This window comes from Choloepus didactylus, chromosome 1 (assembly GCF_015220235.1).
Source record: "Choloepus didactylus isolate mChoDid1 chromosome 1, mChoDid1.pri, whole genome shotgun sequence".
Taxonomy (NCBI): Eukaryota; Metazoa; Chordata; class Mammalia; order Pilosa; family Megalonychidae; genus Choloepus; species Choloepus didactylus.
Window position 1 is genome coordinate 14,736,679 of NC_051307.1, and position 19,388 is coordinate 14,756,066.

Sequence of the window (19,388 nt, forward strand, 5' to 3'; positions counted from 1 at the left end):
TGATGTTTAACATCAATATGTGTCTTGACTCACAAATACTTTAATAGTTCTGACAATTTATGTGAAAGACTAGTCAGGTGAAAGGAAATAAAAAAAATCTATTAAAAAACATCCTTACATGTAAAGTATTTTCCAGCATTTCTACAACATACAATTTGTAAGATGAAAAAGGAAAAAAAAAAAAAGAAAAAAAAAAAAATTCTGTGATTAAGCATCTCCAAGCCAACATGAGAAGCTGTAAAATAGAAAATGAGACTAAGCTATTCCTACATAAATTTACATTTTGAACTAAGTGATCTTTTGATTTAAAAAATTTTTGTTAAATTAATAGGCTCATTGAATACTAAACCACAATAATGAAAGGAAATTATGTGACTACTGGTTGAAATATCAAACATTCAAAAAATAATGAATCGAGTAGAGAATTAAAAATATTTTCTGAAAACTATTTTCTTAAAGACTTTTAGCTTGACGGTTTAATTTTGATTCATATAGTTCATTAAGAAAACATTAGTTGTGCATATTTGCAGAAAAGAAATATTTTACAATTAATTTTTAAGTGTTAAATTATTTTTATTAAGTCCAGTTACATTAAAAAAATAAGATACAGAGAAAGATTCTAACCTGGCTGTGTTTTCTCACATACAATATCACTAAAAACACTGCTTTTATTCCATTTTTCATCTTCAACAAGTGCTCTTGCTTTGACACAATACACAGTCAGCGGTTGTAAGTTAGGAAGAGTAAAATCAGTTTTATTCTCTAGCATTTTGCTCTATAAAAAATAATGAAATCATTGATAAAGTTTAGTCACTTCATGAATAACGATAGGAAATACCAATTTTCTGAATTCCTTAAATATTCAATCTAGTACTGGTCTCTCACCAACAGTTACATGTGTTTAAGCAACATAAATTTGTTTCAGACAATGCCTTAAAACCAAATCAGCAAGTTAAAAATGCTGCTGCCCAAAAATCACGTGATAGACTCCTAAGACAACTCTAACTTAAGCTGGTTTAATTTCAACTGGTTTACCTCTAGGTAGTGGTTAAGAACGACTAAGAGTGGGTGTCCCAGCCTTAAACTGCCTGATTCAAGGTGTCACTGTACGGGACCTTAGGTGAGTACTTTAGTCTCAGGCCCTCACCTCCTGATCTATAAAATGAGGATAATTATTGCTCCATTCCGTTATTGGACAGCTATCACCTTAACAATGCCGTGTAACAACCATCCCAACATTTAGTGCCTCGAAACAATAATTATTTCTTTCCCTCATTCCTGAGTCTCCAGTTTGGCAGCTCTCACTGAGGCTGTGGGCCAGGTTTTGGCCTGCTCCACCAGGCTCTCATCCTACTCAGATTGGGATTATGGAGGGCAGGTTTTCTCCTGGCAGATGGCAGAAGCACAAGCACCAAGCCAAACGACACAAGCACGCTGATAGTGTTTAAGGCCTCAGCTCGCAGCACATCCACTCCCATTCCACATCCAAGTCCCACAGACAAGCCCAGCATCAGTGAGGCAGGACAGAATGCTCCATCCCAAATATATGCTGAATAATAGTTTACTCTATCATACCATATGGGAGGGTTGCTTTGAAGAATGCCAGAGACAAATTATGTAAAATGCTTAGCATAGTGCCTGACACAATGTAAGTATTCATAAATATCAGTTGCTATTATAATTATTTATGTATTAAGCCACATAGGATAGGACAGCAACCAAAATTTGTTGAACCTTTACTATTTGTGAAGTGATGTGCTGGGTATTGTCATTTATGGTACCTGTTTTAAACATTATAAATATGCTTCTGAAAAATTCAGGCACTATACCACTGCTACAGAGAAGAGGAAACAAAGTCTTAGGCACCTTGCCTAAGGTTTCATTAACTTCGTAGCTTGAGACACCAATTCAGGTTTGTCTGATCCAGGGACAACTGAAAACTGATCCTAACTCTAAACAGGCTGAATCATGCTGTGGTTACAGTATACTCAGATAGTTACAACAAAAGCAGACAACTCACTGGAATTTGCTTAGACTTCCAACAGAAAATGAAGTTACCGAATTCACCAACTTGAATGCACAAGATTTTTAAAAATTGATTCCTTGATTGTAATTCTACAAGGGAAAAGTGATCTAGGAACCATGCAGATTATCTGATGTTCTATATTATCTGTGTAAGTGGTTTTTGAATGTTAGTGTTTAGACCAGTGTTTCTCAACCCTTTTTTCATTACTACTCCCCAAGGGAGATTTTTAGATGATTTTTTTTCTAATCACTCCCCCACCATAAGCTTTGGAGGGCCACAAACCATTGTAATATCATAGATTCTTCTGTACCCCAAGAACTGGGTTTTGCCCCCTCGGAGGTGATACTGCTCCCACTGAAAATGTGGGACTCAGACCAGTGGTTTAACTGGGGCAATTGTGCCTCCAAGGGGACCTCTGACAATGTCTGGAGACATGTTTGGTTGTAATGACTGGGGGTGGTGGAGGGGGTGCTACAAGCATCCAGCGGGTAGAAGCTGGGATGCTGCTAAACATCCCACAACGCACAGGACACACCCCGCAACAGAGAATTATCTGGTCCCAAATGTCCACATTGCTCAAGCTGAGAAACCCTGGTTTGCACGAATACCTGGGAATCACGTTAAAAATGCAAATTCCTCTGGTTTTAACCCTAGCAATTCTCATTCACGAATTTCTCTGAAACTAGAAATTCAGGCTTTGTTTACCCAAATCGTAGTTATAACTCTAAATGACAAGTCTTTTACCTCAGCAGTTGATGTATTTTCCCAAAAAACAATTTCATAAATTATTGGGTAATACTGGTTCACAGACTTGTTTTCTGACTCTTTTGGAGCGCCAAGATAGATACGCAGGGAATTGTTAATAGGTTTCATGCTGATGACTGGGGGAAATACGGCAGCTAGAAAAAAATTGTGAAGACATTTAGATTAGAAACAATTTTTAAAACTCATACCAAATTGGAGAATTAAAATCTCAAGTAAAAACTATTTCCTCACTTTGTATTTCGGGCACAAATTTTTTCTCTTCAGACCAAAGAGACGTGTTAATTCCATTGGACGCTTTTACACGGAGGAAGTAAATTCCTTTTTGGAAAACTCTCCGAGGAAAGACACACTGGGTAGTTTTGACGTTTTTACACTCAGGTATTTGTTTCCATTTATCTGAATGGTTCCCAAGAGTCTTTTTAAAAAAAGCACTTTAAGGCAAAAAAAATTTCTTTAATTCAAACATAAATTCAGTAAATATTTTTCAAGCACCCACAATATGCTAGACACTCCCCAGGGGCTAAGGTCACAGAAACAAACAGTCCATACCCTCAAGAGACTCACAATCCAGTGGGAAACAACACAATCAACTAGAGGTACAAAGTTGTCTTAGAAGAGCTGGTAAGTACCTTAGATAGTATCAGAATGCCCTCACTTTACAACAAATGAAGAAATCTCAGTATCATCCAGCTATTTGCTGGCAGAGTTGGGACTAGTCTTCAATCTCCCGAGTCTCTAATGCATCATAACCACCTTTCAATCAGGCTGGGTGCAAGGAGTTGCAGGAGACTGAAGTGAAGTGAAAAGATACTCAAAATAATAAAATAAAGAGGGCAAAAGGAAATGTATGAAATGGAACTTACTGAAGCCACTGAACTTGAAAGGTCACGTTTTCATACAAGTAATCCCATTTAAGAACATAGTTCTGATTTTTAGCGTCAATTTCTATATTTTCTGGTGGAGGCAGTTCATTTTCAGCTAGAAGCCAAAGAATACACAAAAAAGCATACATTTTTACACGAGTGAGATAATATATGGTAAGAATTTCTAACAGCAGGAACAAGAAGATAAAAGGTTTACATTTCCTTGTCATAAGGTAATAGTCAAATAAGTTAATGGTGTATATTCACACAATGTCAACATATGTAGTCATTTAAAAGAATGCAGCAGATCTATATGTACTGTCAGAGAAAGACATCCTCAATAACTTAGGTTAAAAAACAAAACAAGTTGTAAAATATGTCTGGTATGATACTATTTTTTATTTAAAAACAAAACCCAAAGAACTCTGTATCAGCCCAGAAAAAAGGATAGAAGGATACACACAAACTGTAAGCAATATTTATCTCTGGTAAAAGAAATACAGGGGGAATGACAGAGGCACAAAAGGGAAAAGTTTACTTTAAATCCTTCAGTATTGTTTGATTTAAAAAATAAAGCATAATACATTTATAATTAAAATAATAAACAAATCCTAATTCCTAGTCTTGACCTTGATCACTGGCAAGATGCTACTGACTTATAAATTGGGATGCTTTCATATTCTAACAACATTAGACCACTTATAAAGTCATACTTTTTAGAAGACTAACTTGTTCTACTAGCAACTACCTCCCCTTTTTTGTGGATTCTGAAACAAATAAAAGCAGTTTCTGTCATTACAATATATTTTTGCTTTCAAGTAAAATTATTTTACTTCAGAAAAAATTCCCAAATAACATTTTTGACTTACACAAATACTGTTATAACCAGTGCTTTTAATATCCATCAAACCTTCATATAAACTTCATCAACTACAGGGAAAATGCCAAGATTAATATATTGTCAACCTGTATATAATTATTGACTATAAAGCAAAACCTCCTTCTTACCCGTGGTATTTATACAATACACTGGACTGTAGAAACCAACTTTTCTCTGCAAACGTAGTCTTGCTTTAACTTTTAAACAATAAGTAGTCTCCGGTGAGAGTTTATAAATCTTATCTCCAGAATAAACAGTTGCAATCCTTTTCTACAAAATAAAAAAAAAGTCTATTTTTAAAAAAAGTAGAAAATCAAAGTTTAGAATTAACTCATCACATTTTTCTCTCACATTAAAACAAAGGAAAAAAAAAAAAAAGCTTACTTCTACACTTGAAGAATTTTTCCAGATAACTAAACTATATGTAAAGCTGAAACTATCCATAGCCCACATGACACTATCTTCTGTTCCAGGAGGGGAGATGTTGATGATTATTGCCTTATCTTCAGCTTCTAAATGTACTTCTGGAGGACCAATCTGAGCTGTAAAAGTCAAAACAATTTTTATATACCTTTGTTACTATCACGCCAAAACATTTATTCAACAAATATTTCAATCACTTGAAAGTACCTGGCATGGTAAACAGAGAAGTCCCCGTCCTTACAGAGTTTATGTTCTAGTGTGGGTCTTGGGGGAAAAAACCAAACCAAGAAATAAACAACTACATATAACGCCCCATGTGCTATAAACAAAAATAAAGTGATGTAAAGGAACAGCAAACAATAGCAAGCACTGTTTTAGATTAAGTTGGTCAAAAGTCTTTCTGAGAAAGTGACATTTGTGCTGAGATCTGAATAAAGGGAAGGAGTAAAGGCATGTAAATATCTAGGGAAAAAATACTCTAGGCTGAGGGAAAAAGTACAAAGCCCCTAAGATGCGAACATGTTTGGCATTTTCTGGAGACAGTGAGGGGCTAGCACAGCCGAACAGAAGAAAACAAGGCTGAGAGGTGATGAAAATGAGATAGGAGAGGTAGCTAGAGGCCAGACAGCCAAGGAAGGGCTTTGTGGTCACAGCTGAGTCTGTGAAAAGTCACTGGCGGATGGAGACTGGAAGAGTGCCATGATCTGATTTACGCCTTGGAAAGATCATTTGGTCAATGGAAGTGGGGAGAGTACATACTCTTACTTAAGCTACTATAGGAGTTCAAGTGAGAAAGAAAGTCGCTTGGTAAAGGCTGTGGCAGCGATGGAAGTCAGAAAGGATCAGATTCAGGATATACTTTTAAGGTAGAGCAGACAGAATTTGTTGATGAACTGGATGTAGGATATGAGGAAAAGTTGTGTCAATGATAATGCCCAGGCTCTTGGCCTGAGCAAATAAATGGGCAAATGGTACTGTCATTAACTGAGATGGAATATATTACAGGGAGAACAGGTTTTAAGGAGAAAATCAAGAGCTTTATTTGGATTTGACGTTTAGATGTCTGAGGAGAGAGGGTGAATAGCAAGCTGGTGATATAAGTCTAAAGGTCAGGTGAAGGAATGGGACTGGTAGTATAATTTGGGGAGTCAACAGCCTACAGATGGTATTTACAGCTGTAAGATTACTAGCGAAGCAAAAGTAGAAAAGGAAGAGAAGCAGTTCAACGACTGAGCCCTGTGACAGTCCAACACTTAAAGATCTGGAAGATGAGAAGAAAGTGGCAGAGCGACTGAAAAGGAGCAACCAACGAAGTAGGAGGAGAGCCAGGAAAGAGCAACGCCGTGGAGGTCAAGGGAAGGAAGGGGGCTCTAACTCCAGCTGTGCTACAGAGGGGCCAAGTCAGAAGAGGGCCTGGGATTGCAAATGGACTGGGCTTGTGGCGATCACTGGTGACCTTGACAAGAGTGGTTTAGTAAAGTGATGAGGAACAAAGCTTGATCATAGAGAGCTGAAGAGGGAATGGGGGGAAAGCAGAGGAAGGAAGTATAGACAAGTACAGACAGTTCTTTTGGGGTGGTTTTGGCAGTGGTTCTCAGGATCCCTTTACAATCTTAAAAAAATTACTGAGGTTCCCAAAGGGCTTTTGTTTAAATGGGTTATGTCTTTCAATACTTAGCATATTAAAAATTAAAATGAAAAAATTTTGAAAATACTTGGCAATTAAAATAACAATGTCACACCCATTAAATTTTACCAAATATTTGTTAAAAAAAAAAAAAAGCTTTATTTTCTCAAAACCAAAAACTTAATGAGAAGAGAGGTACCATTTTACATTTTTTTGAAAACTCTTTAATGTCTGGCATAAAAGAAGACATACAGATTCTATAATTACTTCTGCATTCACACACATCAAGCAGCCTCTGGAAAACTCCACCGTAAGTATGTAAGAGAACGAGAACGAAAAGGGCAAACACATCGTAGAATTATTATGAAAATAGTTTTCTCCTTACCAATTCTCCTGAAAGAAACCCTAGTGTCCCCAGACCACCCTGTAAGAACCACTACTATATGAAAAACAGAGAAATGGGGTAGTTGCAGGAAGGAAATAAAGGTTTAAGGGAATCTTTCTTTTTTATTTTTTACAGATGAAAGATACTACATGATGAAATTGAATGGACTTGGGAAGTACACTGTTCTAGTCATACTTAATAAAGAATTACATCTAATTCGGCTAGCAACTTTTTCTTACCTTTTTGAAATGGTATAAATGAGTCAACCTCATACCATGGAGAAGTATTGTTTCCTTTTTCTGCTCTTATACGCAATTTGATTTCTTTATAAACATTTAGCTTGGCAGAAGAAAAGTTGCATTTGGTACCAGTAATATACTGACACCCAGGCAATTTTATCCAGTTATCCATTCCAGGTCTTTAAAACAGAAAAGCATATGAATGAATGAACCAAGGTATAAATACAAAAGAGTATCAAGTAAGTTTTCAGTTCACCAACCTTATAAATCTAGTTTAAGTAGCCATTTCTTCTAATTGAGTTAATGTCCTATTAACGTTTTAGTTTATATCTTTCCAGACTTCTCCAATGCCTGTATACCAAGTTATTATTTATATAAATGGAATAATCTGATAGTTAATTTTAAAATATAGTTCTATATTTAATTTTGTGGGTGGCTCCATTAGGATTTCAAGGAAGCAGAGAAATGAACCATAATGTAAAAGTAGATTTAGTGCTGTTTTTGTTAAAAGTAAATTGGGTGACTTCTGACATTACTTTGTGTTTCTGGACCTTGACTTCCTCACTGAAAATCTGGGAAATGGATTTCATTATTCCCTTCTGACCTCCTCTCATGAATTAATCTACCCATGAGGTTGACCTTACAACAGAATCAGTGTGATTTCAGAGTTTCCCCTGCCCTCCCCCAAACCACAACACCACTTCTGCTTGCTGATCTCCTGAATTCCTTCCATTCCATCATGGGAAACATAAAACTTAAAAATGCTAATATTAACTAACAAATTCCTCTAAATGTAATTGGTCTATCAAAATTTAAGCGAATGAGATTAGATTTTTTTTTAACAGAAGCAAACTGATGAAGAAATCAAGCTGGCACGGAATGTCTAAAGCAGAAAGGACATGCTGCTACAAAGTGGGGAGAAGAGACTAGGGTGAAAGTAAGAAATAATAAACTAGAATTCCTTTTTTTTTTCCCCTATGGTAAACCCTGCCTACCGAAAGCAGGCACAGAAGCTGTCCTCTGAGAAGGCATTTTTGTCAAGCCTAATTCTACTATTAGCTGTTCTTTTTCTCCCCTTTTTAAGTAATATTGTATATTTCATTTTAAAGATACATTAAAAACCCAGTAACTTTTATTATTATAAACAGAAAACCTTTTCATAAATTTAAAACTAAGCCTTGGTATTATTTCAACCCACCCTCGCCCTTTACATTTGTCTTTCGGTCCTGCTCCAGGAGATGCAACCGTATGCTCTATTATAACCACTTTTGCATATAAAGGCCTCTCCTGCTCACTGACGTATTCTGATCACCCAGAAGAGTGCTCAGCATAAAAGGCACCCACCATTTGTTTTATGAAAGAATGAATGCTAAACATTACACCCATCATAATATACTCTACATGTAAGTTGCAAACACTGAATTTTTTTAGATAGCATTTGTTCTATGGGCACTGGAACCTTAGAGATACAAGTTGGTGGCGTACTCTTTCTCCAACTAACCAGCAGATGGCATCTGCGAGTCACCTATACCCCTCAAGTCAGTTGTCCCCAACTCTATCTCTGTGGTGTGTGGGGAAATGATTTTTGTGGGGTCCAGTTAGTGGACTCAGTTTGGGTTTGTTGTTGGAGCTGTCTGTCCTGAATGTGGTGCGTGTGTCTGGGTGGCTAGGGAGGCAGGGCAGCTTTAACATTCAAACCTCCCAGGTGTTCCTGGAGATTCAAGACCACTGCAAGAGTCTAAGCCTTCATTTCAGTTCTGCCCCAGACCCTCTCTGTCGCTGACCCACGAACCACAGGCATTGACGTAGCATCCCGGGGTTTTCCAAGAGGGCCCCCCTTCTCAGCTGTGATCTTCCAGGACCTCTGCTGAGGGAAGGCTGTGCTACATCACTAGTGCGTGTCGTCCCTCAAGGGAAGCCCTGGGCTGCCACGCTGTGCAGGGGCGCTCCCAGCCTGATGCAAAGATTAGCCTATAATTCTTGACTGGTGTAAGTTCTGAATAAAGGCTGGTAGTAGAGCTGGGCCCCACCCCTTTCCTCTTAGAGAAGATAGATGCCTTAGGGAGAGGTCATTAGCATTTCAATGGTCTCTCTCTGCCTGTACCACACCCGTCTGGGTCACAGAACTGGGAACTGAAAAAGGCCAAGGCTTTCTCCACTGAGTCGAAAAAGGAACAGAGGCGACCCTCCGGCTCTCCAAGGTCAGTCATCACCCAAAGCCTCTGTCTACTTGCTGGGGATTCCTACTGAGCAGTTCACACTTGCTAATTAAAACCCCCAGGTGGAGCTCAGCTGAGCTATATTCGCTTGCTGGGAGAAGGCTTCTCTCTGGCACCACAAGGCTTTGTAGCTCGGGCTGTGGGGGAGGGGTCTCCCGATTTGATCTGCAGTTCTTACTTACAGATTTTATGCTGTGATCTCAGGCATTCCTCCCAATTTAGGTTAGTGTATGATGAGTAGATGGTCATGTTTGTCCCCCTGCAGTTATTCCAGATTATTTACTAGTTGTTTCTGGTTTTTTTTCAGTTGTTCCAGGGGGACTACTTAGCTTCCACTCCTCTCTATGCCGCCATCTTAGATCCGCCCCCTGGAATCTTAATATCTTGCTTATGTGTATGTGTATCATTTATCTGTGGTATATGGAGTATACCAATGGTGCATGTCCTATATTCTATGAAACACTGTATTAGAAAATACCTGTTTGCTGCCGCTATTACACGTCAATTTATCATTTTAATCAATGCCACTGCGCACTTTATATACAACTATTCAATACTTACAACAACCTTCTGAGTTAGATAATTTACTACTCTTACTAGGGTGTCCCGTCCCATTTTGCCTAGGGCAGTCCTGGTTAAGCCTGTTGTTGCAGATTATGTGAAATTAGATGTCTCTCTTCTTTTTTAAAAGTATCCTGTTTTGGATGCTAAATTATATGGTCATATTAGTTACTAAGTCCATTTAGGTAAGGAAACTGAGATACATAGAGTTATTAAAAGAGGGTAGATTTAAGCCCAAGTAGTTTGGCTCCAGTTTGTAACCTGCCCCAGCTTGCATTATGCCACACCACGCCACAGTTTTCCCCAAATTTGTAGTTAGCATATTTTTGCAAAACAAATTGTTTATAAAGCTGACAAAATAAAACAGGGTAAGGACACACTGAAATAATGCATTTGATGTTAAAAGTCCGAATGGAAGAGTAAAAGATATTTATGGACTACAGAATTTAGCATAAGCAATAACTTGTGAAGGAACCAAAGTATAAGGGCAGTGTCTGGGGCTTTGCTCTTTATTATAAAGGTAACTTTAAATATACATATGAATATACACATATACCTTTTTTTTTCCTCTCTATTCCAAGATCTCTGATGGGCTTTTTTGGGATACTTTCCTATATTCTCAGGACATGCTCAAGTTCAGACCACAATTTTAATTTGAAGAAGCCACAGCATCTAGAGCAGTCAGAGAAGATATGGCTGCAAATTAGAGAAACTGCCTCCTACCTTCATCCCCAAAACTCTTTTGTTTTAATGCCCAAAGATGAAATTGACTAAGTCTCTATTTGTAGAAATGAAGTTATTAATAGTATGTAAAGTAGATGCAACATTTTTAAATAATAGAGAAAACCAAATGTTTCCTAATCTGAAAAAAAAATAAAAAATCCCATGGTGTTAAAATTATAAAAATTATTCAGGTATTCCAGCAAATCAACAAGTAGAGACACATACATTTGATAATCTGCTGAAAAAGTCACGTTCCCGATAGACTCACTGCTCCAGTTCCACCTCAGGATAAAGGTGTCATCTATGATGGAGACCTCTACGTTCCACGGAGATTTTAGATCTTTTCCATCTATAACGGCAACAAGAAGGAAGAAAATAATTATACATGCATTGTATAGATATCAAAAAGTTATTCTCCCCTTCACATCACTGACTAAAGAATGAATATGTTTAAATAAAGTATGTAAAAATCTAAAAAAACCTAATCACTCTCAGCACAGCCAGGCTCCTAATTGTTTATATCTCTGCATTAGAGAGAGCTAGAAAAAGGTGGAGTCTTCTTCATCTATAAAAAGTAACAGTTGTGTTTAAAACTGGAAAAAAAAAAAAGGTCTGTATAAAAATAGGAATTTTCTTTGGTCTTTGAGGTAATACTGACGCAAAGGGTACAGGGTTCGACTGTTTGACAGCCTTGATTTGCTTTCACACTATGCTTAGAGATGGCTGCTTCAATACAGAACTGAAGAGGTGTGATTTCAAAGTTGAAAGCTATTCACAGGAACTGAATAGTCACAAAACAAAATGGAAAAAGACATATGAACAGTTATCACATCAGCCAAGCCCTTGAGGAACCTGACAAGGCCCTGACTGTAGATTACATCAAGTCTGAACCTTTACTTCTTACTACTCCTAACACAGATCTTCCAACTCCTCCTGTCTCATTTTTCCTTCCCAGCCCCTCCAACATGCAGTTCACTTCTCTTCCTGACTATGGAAATCCCCAAGGCCCAGCTCAAGTTGGATTCCTTAAAGAAAACTTCCCCAAATACTGCTCCTCATGCTGACCTTGCACTTCTCTTGCATGCTATATAATTTAATCTGCATATCTGTAACTGAGAAATTAAGATTTAACAAACAATTATGATTGAATCACTATAAAGATGTCTTTTTCTTACTTTCTAGTATATTGTAGAATAGCCAAAAATACCTGAAATTGCTGAAACCCACTGAGTTGCAAAATGTAAAATCCTCCTGACCGGCCCCCCCTTGTGCCCCACCCCTCAATCCTGTTTCACAACTTTAGAGTCTTGCCACGAAGACAACCCCTAATGTTAATGAAGGAACTTGGGTGAACCCAGAACTAACTGTTGGCTACAGTGTTCATACTTGTTATGTTAATGGTTATCCCAGCTTAGTTCTAGCTTAGCTCCACTCCTTTATATTTGTAAATTGTAGTTGTTTATACTTGTTATTGTAATGGTAACAATTCCATCTCCCCTTTCAAGAAGCCACAAAACCCTTAAACTCCTACGACTCTGGGAGACAGATTTTAGACTCATAGGCCATATCAGATCTCCCTGCTTCATTGTACAATAAACTCTTTCTCCCCTTGAAACGTGGCATCATAGATCGGCTGTTATGTGCGTCTGGCAGAGAACCTCCTCTTTGATTGGTATCACACTTGTCACAACCCAGCTTAGCCTTCAGACCAAGAATTTACCAAGCACGGAGTTAGACATGAGTTTAATAGGACTTAACAGGAGTTATGGTTCCACGGTGGTGGCAGGCTGGGAAAGACAGAAGTTAGCACTGCCAAAAGCAGGGGGTACCGGGGTGGTTTACAAGGGTTAGGACAAGTAGGGTGTAGGAACAGTTTCGGCAGTGTCTTGTGACACAGGGGTATGGACCTCGGTTATCAACAGTGATCAGGGGAGGGGAATTTCAGTGCTTTGTTAACAATATACGTTTTCTTCCCCTGGGGAGGTCTGATGACGTAACGTCTATCCAGTCAAGTAGCCGGCTACGTGAAATCACTATGGAGGGGAGGGGGCCCCCACAATCCAAGCCCATGTAGAAGACTACATTGACCATAGGACAGACATTGCATCCATGGACAACAGAACACTAGAAGTCCCCCCACCCCACCAGAGATAACAAATTTACAAAGAGATGCTGCCATGGTCAAGAAAGGAAACGCAACCATTTAGACAAAGGGTCTATTGATAACTCCTGAATTCTGCCAGGCCAGTAGGCTACTCCACACAGTCCAATTTTCAGGGGTCACAGTACAAGAAAGGCTAGTAGCATCTAAAGGTGGCAAATCCATGCAAACCCAACACTGGGTTCAACTGTGGGCATGAGTTACTGCTGAGGCCCACTGCAGGAAGCTGTCTGCTAGGCAAAAAGAAAGATGTTTATGGGGAACAATAAGGGGTAGTATCTGCTGATTTAACAATATACATGCTTGATTTCCACTGGTTGATAACAAGGTACCGGGCAGAGGAACATTATGGGGAGGTTTTAAATACCAGACATTCTCCCTTTGTGTGCCAGTTTGAATATATTATGTCCCCCCAAACGCCATTATCTTTGATGTAATCTTGTGTGGGCAGATCTATCAGCATTGATTAGACTGTAATTCTTTGAGTGTTTCCATGGAGATGTGCCCCACCCAACTGTGGGTGATGACTTTGGGTAATTTCCATGGAGGTGGTGGCCTGCCCATTCAGGGTGGATCTAAATTAAATTACTGGAGCCATATAAATGAGCTGACAAACAGAAGGAACTCAGTGCAGCTAAGAGTGACATTCTGAAGAGGAGCTGTAGCCAAGAGGGACACTTTGAAGAAAGCACTGGAACTGAGAGAGGAGCTTCAGCTTACAGAAGACATTTTGGAGACAGCCTTTGAAAGCAGATTTTTGCTCCGGAGAAGCTAAGAGAGGACAAACGCCCCAAGAGCAACTGAGAGTGACATTTTTGAGAAGCTGAAGCCTAGAGAGGAACGTCCTGGGAGAAAGCCATTTTGAAACCAGAACTTGGAGCAGATGCAGGCCATGTGCCTTCCCAGCTAACAGAGATTTTCCGGACGCCACTGGCCATCCTCCAGTGAAGGTACCCGATTGCTGATGTGTTACCTTGGATACTTTATGGCCTTAAGACTGTAACTGTGTTACCAAATAACCCCCCTTTTATAAAAGCCAATCCATTTCTGGTGTTTTGCATTCTGGCAGCATTAGCAAACTAGAACATTTTGCAAATCTTGAAAGTTTTCTACCATTATGTTAATTGTTAAGCCGGGTGTAACAAGAGTCCACATAGTCATGCATAAGGGTCCCATGGGAATAGGAGGCCCAGGATTGGTGATAAAAGATTTTAACAGACATTTGGGCCTTACTGCAATATTTTGGGTAACTCCTATTCCCCCAGGGACTTCGGATTCCTAACCAATGCAGCTGCATAGGCCAGCACCAAGGCCAACTGACCTCGCTTTCCCCGTTTTGTATGGTCTGAGGCACAGGCAACAATAAATTACTTCCCCACTTGGGCTGTAAAGCAGCTGGCCCTTTAACTTGGATTCTCAATGCTTGCCTTGGTCTGGCTGTTAGCATTTCAATAGGAGCTGGGGCGACAGCTCTAAGTGTGGCATTCAGGTGGGTGAGGGCCTGACAAAACCTTCTGTTGTAGAGATTTTATAGTCCGCTGCCCATGTTTGGGTCATTTGTTCAGTAAAAGGGATTCCCGAACACTGTCTATTTGTGTAGGTAGGCCATACAGAGTGCATAACCTTTCCAAACAGCTGATGGTGACCCGCTGGTTTGCCTTTCCCACTGGGAAAGCTAACAAAAGTTCTGTAGCTGTGTCCATGGCAGTAAATGCACACCTCGAGAACAGAAGGTGACTGATGTAACCCACACATCCCATCTGGTGTGGAAGCCTATGTGGCCGACACAGAGAGCACAAAAGGCACTCTTTAGTGGTGTCCGCTAGCTGTTGGCAAGTTACCTTTGTTGTTGGTGAGCATCCCAGATGTCTTTCCATAACTCTTGTCATTTCAACAGCTACCTCAAGTGTAGCAACTTGAACTTCTGAATCCTCTACATAGGATAGTGGTCCAAGAATCTCCTGCATTTCTGCATTCAGAGGGCTGGTATTGAAAATGCTGTGCTGCAGCAGGTACACTCTCCACCTGACCAGTGTGCTCAGCTGGGCACTGCCAGAGCGTGGCTTAGAAGCTATGTCAGTTATCCACCTCTGAATAGGGATGGCCCTTTTTAAAGTGACTGGGCATCTTTGCGTCAGTTCCTCCACTTGCATTATATGCAGCATACAATTGCTTTTTTAGGGGGCTGTATCTCAGTTCTGCCCCTTTCCACAGTGGTGACCAAAGCCAAGGGGCATTCGTTTAGAATATTGCCTCTGCCACAGACCCCACCCAAAGCCAACGTTAGTGCCGACTACATCTAACTCATGGGGCACGTCTGGATCTCTGCCCTGCAGTGCTTGTGCCTGTGCTACTGCCCTCTTGCCTTTTTAACTGCAGCCTGCTGGGAGGTGTTCCATTCCCAGGGATGGCCTTTTCTAATCAAGACATACAAGGGTTTTAACATTTGGGCTAAGTAAGGAACAAAGGTTTCCAATATCCCCAACAACCCCAGGAAAGCCATTAGTTGCTGTGGTGTTTGTGGCGCAGGGAAACACGGCACCTTAAAGAGAGTTACTGGATAGTGAAATAAGAGTTACACTTGTGGGACTTTTCTACTTAGCCAAATCCTTTGCCACGAAACCATGGCAGATGGTCAGGCTATGTACATAACCGTGGGGAAGCAAAGTAAAAGTCCATTGTTGGATACCCCAGAAGAAGGCTAATGCAGGCTGGCTTGATTTTACTCAACAACAAAAAAAAATTAGCAAGATCCAATACAAAATGATAGTGACACAACTGGGTATTAACTTTTTGTAATAAACCAGCGATGTTCAGAACTGCGGCACACAATGGCGATGATACCTTGTTTAAACCACATCTCCCCCATTTTTCTGCCCCTGGCCCTTCCCCCATAGCTGCCGTAGGTGCTTAGGCTTTGGAGGCAGGGATAGTGGAGACTGATAGAAAGAGGCTTATCTTGTTGAACTTAGATTTAAAAGTTTTAACTCAGGGCAGTGGGATTTGGGAGATTCTACACCCCACTTTTAATTATTTCCAATTATTAGATCTACTTCACTTAAAGCTGTGATCTGGACAATTGGGAAAGGTCTTTTTGCCTTTTCCAGAGGCAGCCCTCTGGCAGCCTTCAGCTGCCTTAGGGAAATTCCACGGGCAGTTTCTTGTCAATGTCCAAGTTTGTTTACAGTAATTACAGAACTAAAGCTTTGAACCCTGCTGCAAAGAGGTTTTTTATTTTCCTTTTGGGACTCCAGGAGTACTAATTTACATATAAAATTGCTTATTCATTTTTAAGTAATTCAAATAGAGCTCTTTAAGAATTTTTGTTAACTTGTTATTACTGTCTGGGGGGGGTACAAGAACTTACATTAAAGAGGCAGACAAGACAACAATACACTGAATGGGCAGACAAGACAAACAGAGCGTTAGTCATAAGAAAAAGAAACACAAATACTTTTCAGAGGGGCAAACACAGAATTGAATACACATCATTTTATCCCATTTCTACCCTTTTGCAGAACAATTATAATACCATGTTCTTTACATAGAGCCATTTCTCTCCTGATTTTAAATCATACTGAGGCCCAATTGTGTTAAAGAAATAAATATTTTCTTAGGCTCATAACAAACATCTTTCCATTTTTTTTTTTTTTTTAAATCGCATCAAAGTGTTCCCATTCTTCCTCTCCTTCCTCTTCCAAGGAAGAGGTCCTTGGAAATTCTCCAGACTAAAATTCTCCAGGCTAAAACTCTCCAGACTTGAGCCTGAGGCAACTTACAGTCTTGTGCATATCTGCATGCCAGAGTCTCTAGCTGATCATCCACTGGGAGCAAGCAATCAGTTAAGAGAGTCCTTCATTTCAGCCTGGGCAAGGTGCTTATCTCTCTAATTTTACTCTCTCTTCTAAATGACATGCTGTTGCAAAACACTTAGCAACTCTGCCCAAGTTTTCACTTGTGGCGGTCCCCATTTGTCTAGGAGGGCAGCCACCCCTCCCTATGGATGATATGGGACAATTTGGGATTTTCCCTAGACTCTCCCTTCCTATAGAATTTATGCCTGCTATGGCTGGTGGCTTTTAGATCCTCCTGGCTGGCTTGTCAATTGTCACAAACTAGCTCTGCACTAGGACCAAGAATACCTGAGGCACAGAGTTAGACAACAGTTTAATAGGACTTAATGGAGTTATCATTCCAAGGTGGCAGTGGGCTGGGAAAGACGGAAGTTAGCGTTCCACAAAAGCAGGGGGTGACAAGAGGTGGATTATAAGGGTTAGGACAAGGAGGATGTAAGAACAGTTTCAGCAGGGTCTTGTGACACAAAGATGTGGAGATTTGTTCTCAACAGTAATCAGGGGAGGGGAGTTTCCATGCTTTGTCTACATTTTTTCTTCCCCTGGGGAGGTCTAGTGACTTAAAAAAACAACTTCAATTTTATTGAGATATATTCACATACCATACAGTCATACAAAGAGTACAATCAATTTGTTCACAGTACCACCATATAGTTGTGTGTCCATCACCAAATTAATTGAGTACAATCAACTGTTTAGAGTACCACCATATAGTTGTGTGTCCATCACCAAAATTAATTTTTGAACATTTTCATTACCACACACACAAAAGTAATAAGAATAAAAATTAAAGTGAAAAAGAACAAATAAAGTAAAAAAGATCACTGGGTGCTTTTTTTTTTTTTTTTTTTGCCTCCATGTTTCTACTCATCCATCCATATACTGGACAAAGGGCAGTGTGATCCACATGGCATTCCCGGTCACATTGTCATCCCTCATAAGCTACATTTTTATACAATTGTCTTCAAGATTCAAGGATTGTGGGTTGTAGTTTGATAGTTTCAGGTATTTACTGCTAGCTATTCCAAATTCATTAGAACCTAAAAAGGGTTATCTATATTATGCTAAGAGTGCCCACCAGAGTAAACTCTCGGCTCCTTCTGGAACCTCTCAGCCACTGAAACTTATTTCACATCCCACTTTTGGTCAAGAAGATGTTCTCCATCCCACAATGCCAGGTCCAGATTCCTCCCTGGGAGTCATGTTCCATGTTGCCAGGGGTATTTACACCCCTGGGTGTCAGATCCCACATAGGGGGAGTGCAGTGATTTCATCTGGCAAGTTGCCTTAGCTAGAGAGAGAAGGCCACATCTGAGCAATAGAGAAGCATTCAGGAGGAGATACTTAGGCACAATTATAAGCAGGCCTAGCCTCTCCTTTGCAGTAACAGTTCCCAAGGGCCAGTCCCACGATCGAGGGCTCAGTCCATCAAATCACCAGTCCCCAATGTCTGTGAGAACATGAGCAACCATCGAGGTGGGGAAGCCCAACACCCCATGCATTCTCCCCCAGCAATGTTCACATTAGTGATAGCATATAATATTTCTCTTTTTTGTGCCTGGCTTATTTCACTCAGCATTATGTCTTCAAGGTTCAGCCAAGTAGTCATATGTTTCACAACATCATTCCTTCTTACTGCTGCATAGTATTCCATTGTGTGTATATACCACAGTTTATTTATCCACTCATCTTTTGAAGGACATTTGGGTTGTTTCCATCTCTTGGCAATTGTGAATAATGCTGCTATGAACACTGGCATGCAGAGACCTGTTTGCATCACTGCTTTCAGATCTTTCAGGTATATACCGAGAAGTGCAACTGCTGGATCGAAGGGTGACTGTTCTAGTTTGCTAATGCTGCCAGCACGCAAAACACCAGAAATGGATTGGCTTTTATAAAAGGGGGTTTATTTGGTTACAAAGTTACAGTCTTAAGGCCATAAAGTGTCCAAGGTAACACATCAGCAATCAGGTACCTTCACAGGAAGATGGTCAGTGGCGTCTGGAAAACCTGTTAGCTGGGAAGGCACGTAGCTGGCAACTGCTCCAAAGTTCTGGTTTCAAAATGGCTTCCTCCCAGGACATTCCTCTCTAGGCAGCAGTTCCTCAAAAATGTCACTCTTAGTAGCACTTGGGATATTTGTCCTCTCTCAGCTTCTCTGGAGCAAGAGTCTGCTTTCAATGGCCGTCTTCAAACTGTCTTTCATCTGCAGCTCCTGTGCTTTCTTCAAAGTGTCCCTCTTGGCTGTAGCTCCTCTTCAAAACATCACTAACAACTGCACTGAGTTCCCTCTGCCTGTCAGCTCATTTATATGGCTCCACTGATCAAGGCCCACCCTGAATGGGTGGGGCCACGCCTCCATGGAAATATCCAATCAGGGTGCATCTCCAAAGAAACACTCAAAGAAATCTAATCAAAACTGATAAAGTCTGCCCACACAAGATTACATCAAAGATAATGGCATTTGGGGGACACAATACATTCAAACTGGCACAAGGGCAAAAACAGAAAGAGAGACAAACTAGAGAGAACAAATTAAGACACATCAAGGATCAATCCAGTAGGTACAACTTTCTACTAGTAACAGTTTAAGGGATAACAGAAAATAGAGGGAAGAAAGTATCTAAAAACATATATATATATATATATATATGTATATGAT

General features: G+C 39.9%; 1 protein-coding gene across 2 annotated transcripts in view; it reads right to left on the reverse strand.

The window, feature by feature from the left end:
• The window catches only part of IFNAR1 (interferon alpha and beta receptor subunit 1), a 33,518-nt gene that overhangs the window by 2,452 nt on the left and 11,678 nt on the right, over positions 1-19,388 (reverse strand). Inside the window, exons 1-9 of one of the 2 annotated variants that reach the window (XM_037832320.1) lie at positions 10,937-11,062; positions 10,545-10,660; positions 7,209-7,387; positions 4,919-5,076; positions 4,663-4,804; positions 3,655-3,769; positions 3,023-3,222; positions 2,771-2,925; positions 625-775 (exon numbers count right to left, since the gene is read on the reverse strand). In XM_037832320.1, the coding sequence (XP_037688248.1) occupies positions 625-775; positions 2,771-2,925; positions 3,023-3,222; positions 3,655-3,769; positions 4,663-4,804; positions 4,919-5,076; positions 7,209-7,380 (1,093 nt within the window). In that variant the 5' untranslated portion in view covers positions 7,381-7,387; positions 10,545-10,660; positions 10,937-11,062. Of the gene's footprint in view, positions 1-624; positions 776-2,770; positions 2,926-3,022; positions 3,223-3,654; positions 3,770-4,662; positions 4,805-4,918; positions 5,077-7,208; positions 7,388-10,544; positions 10,661-10,936; positions 11,063-19,388 lie in introns of those variants that run through there. The other variant, XM_037832311.1, reaches the window with a different exon arrangement.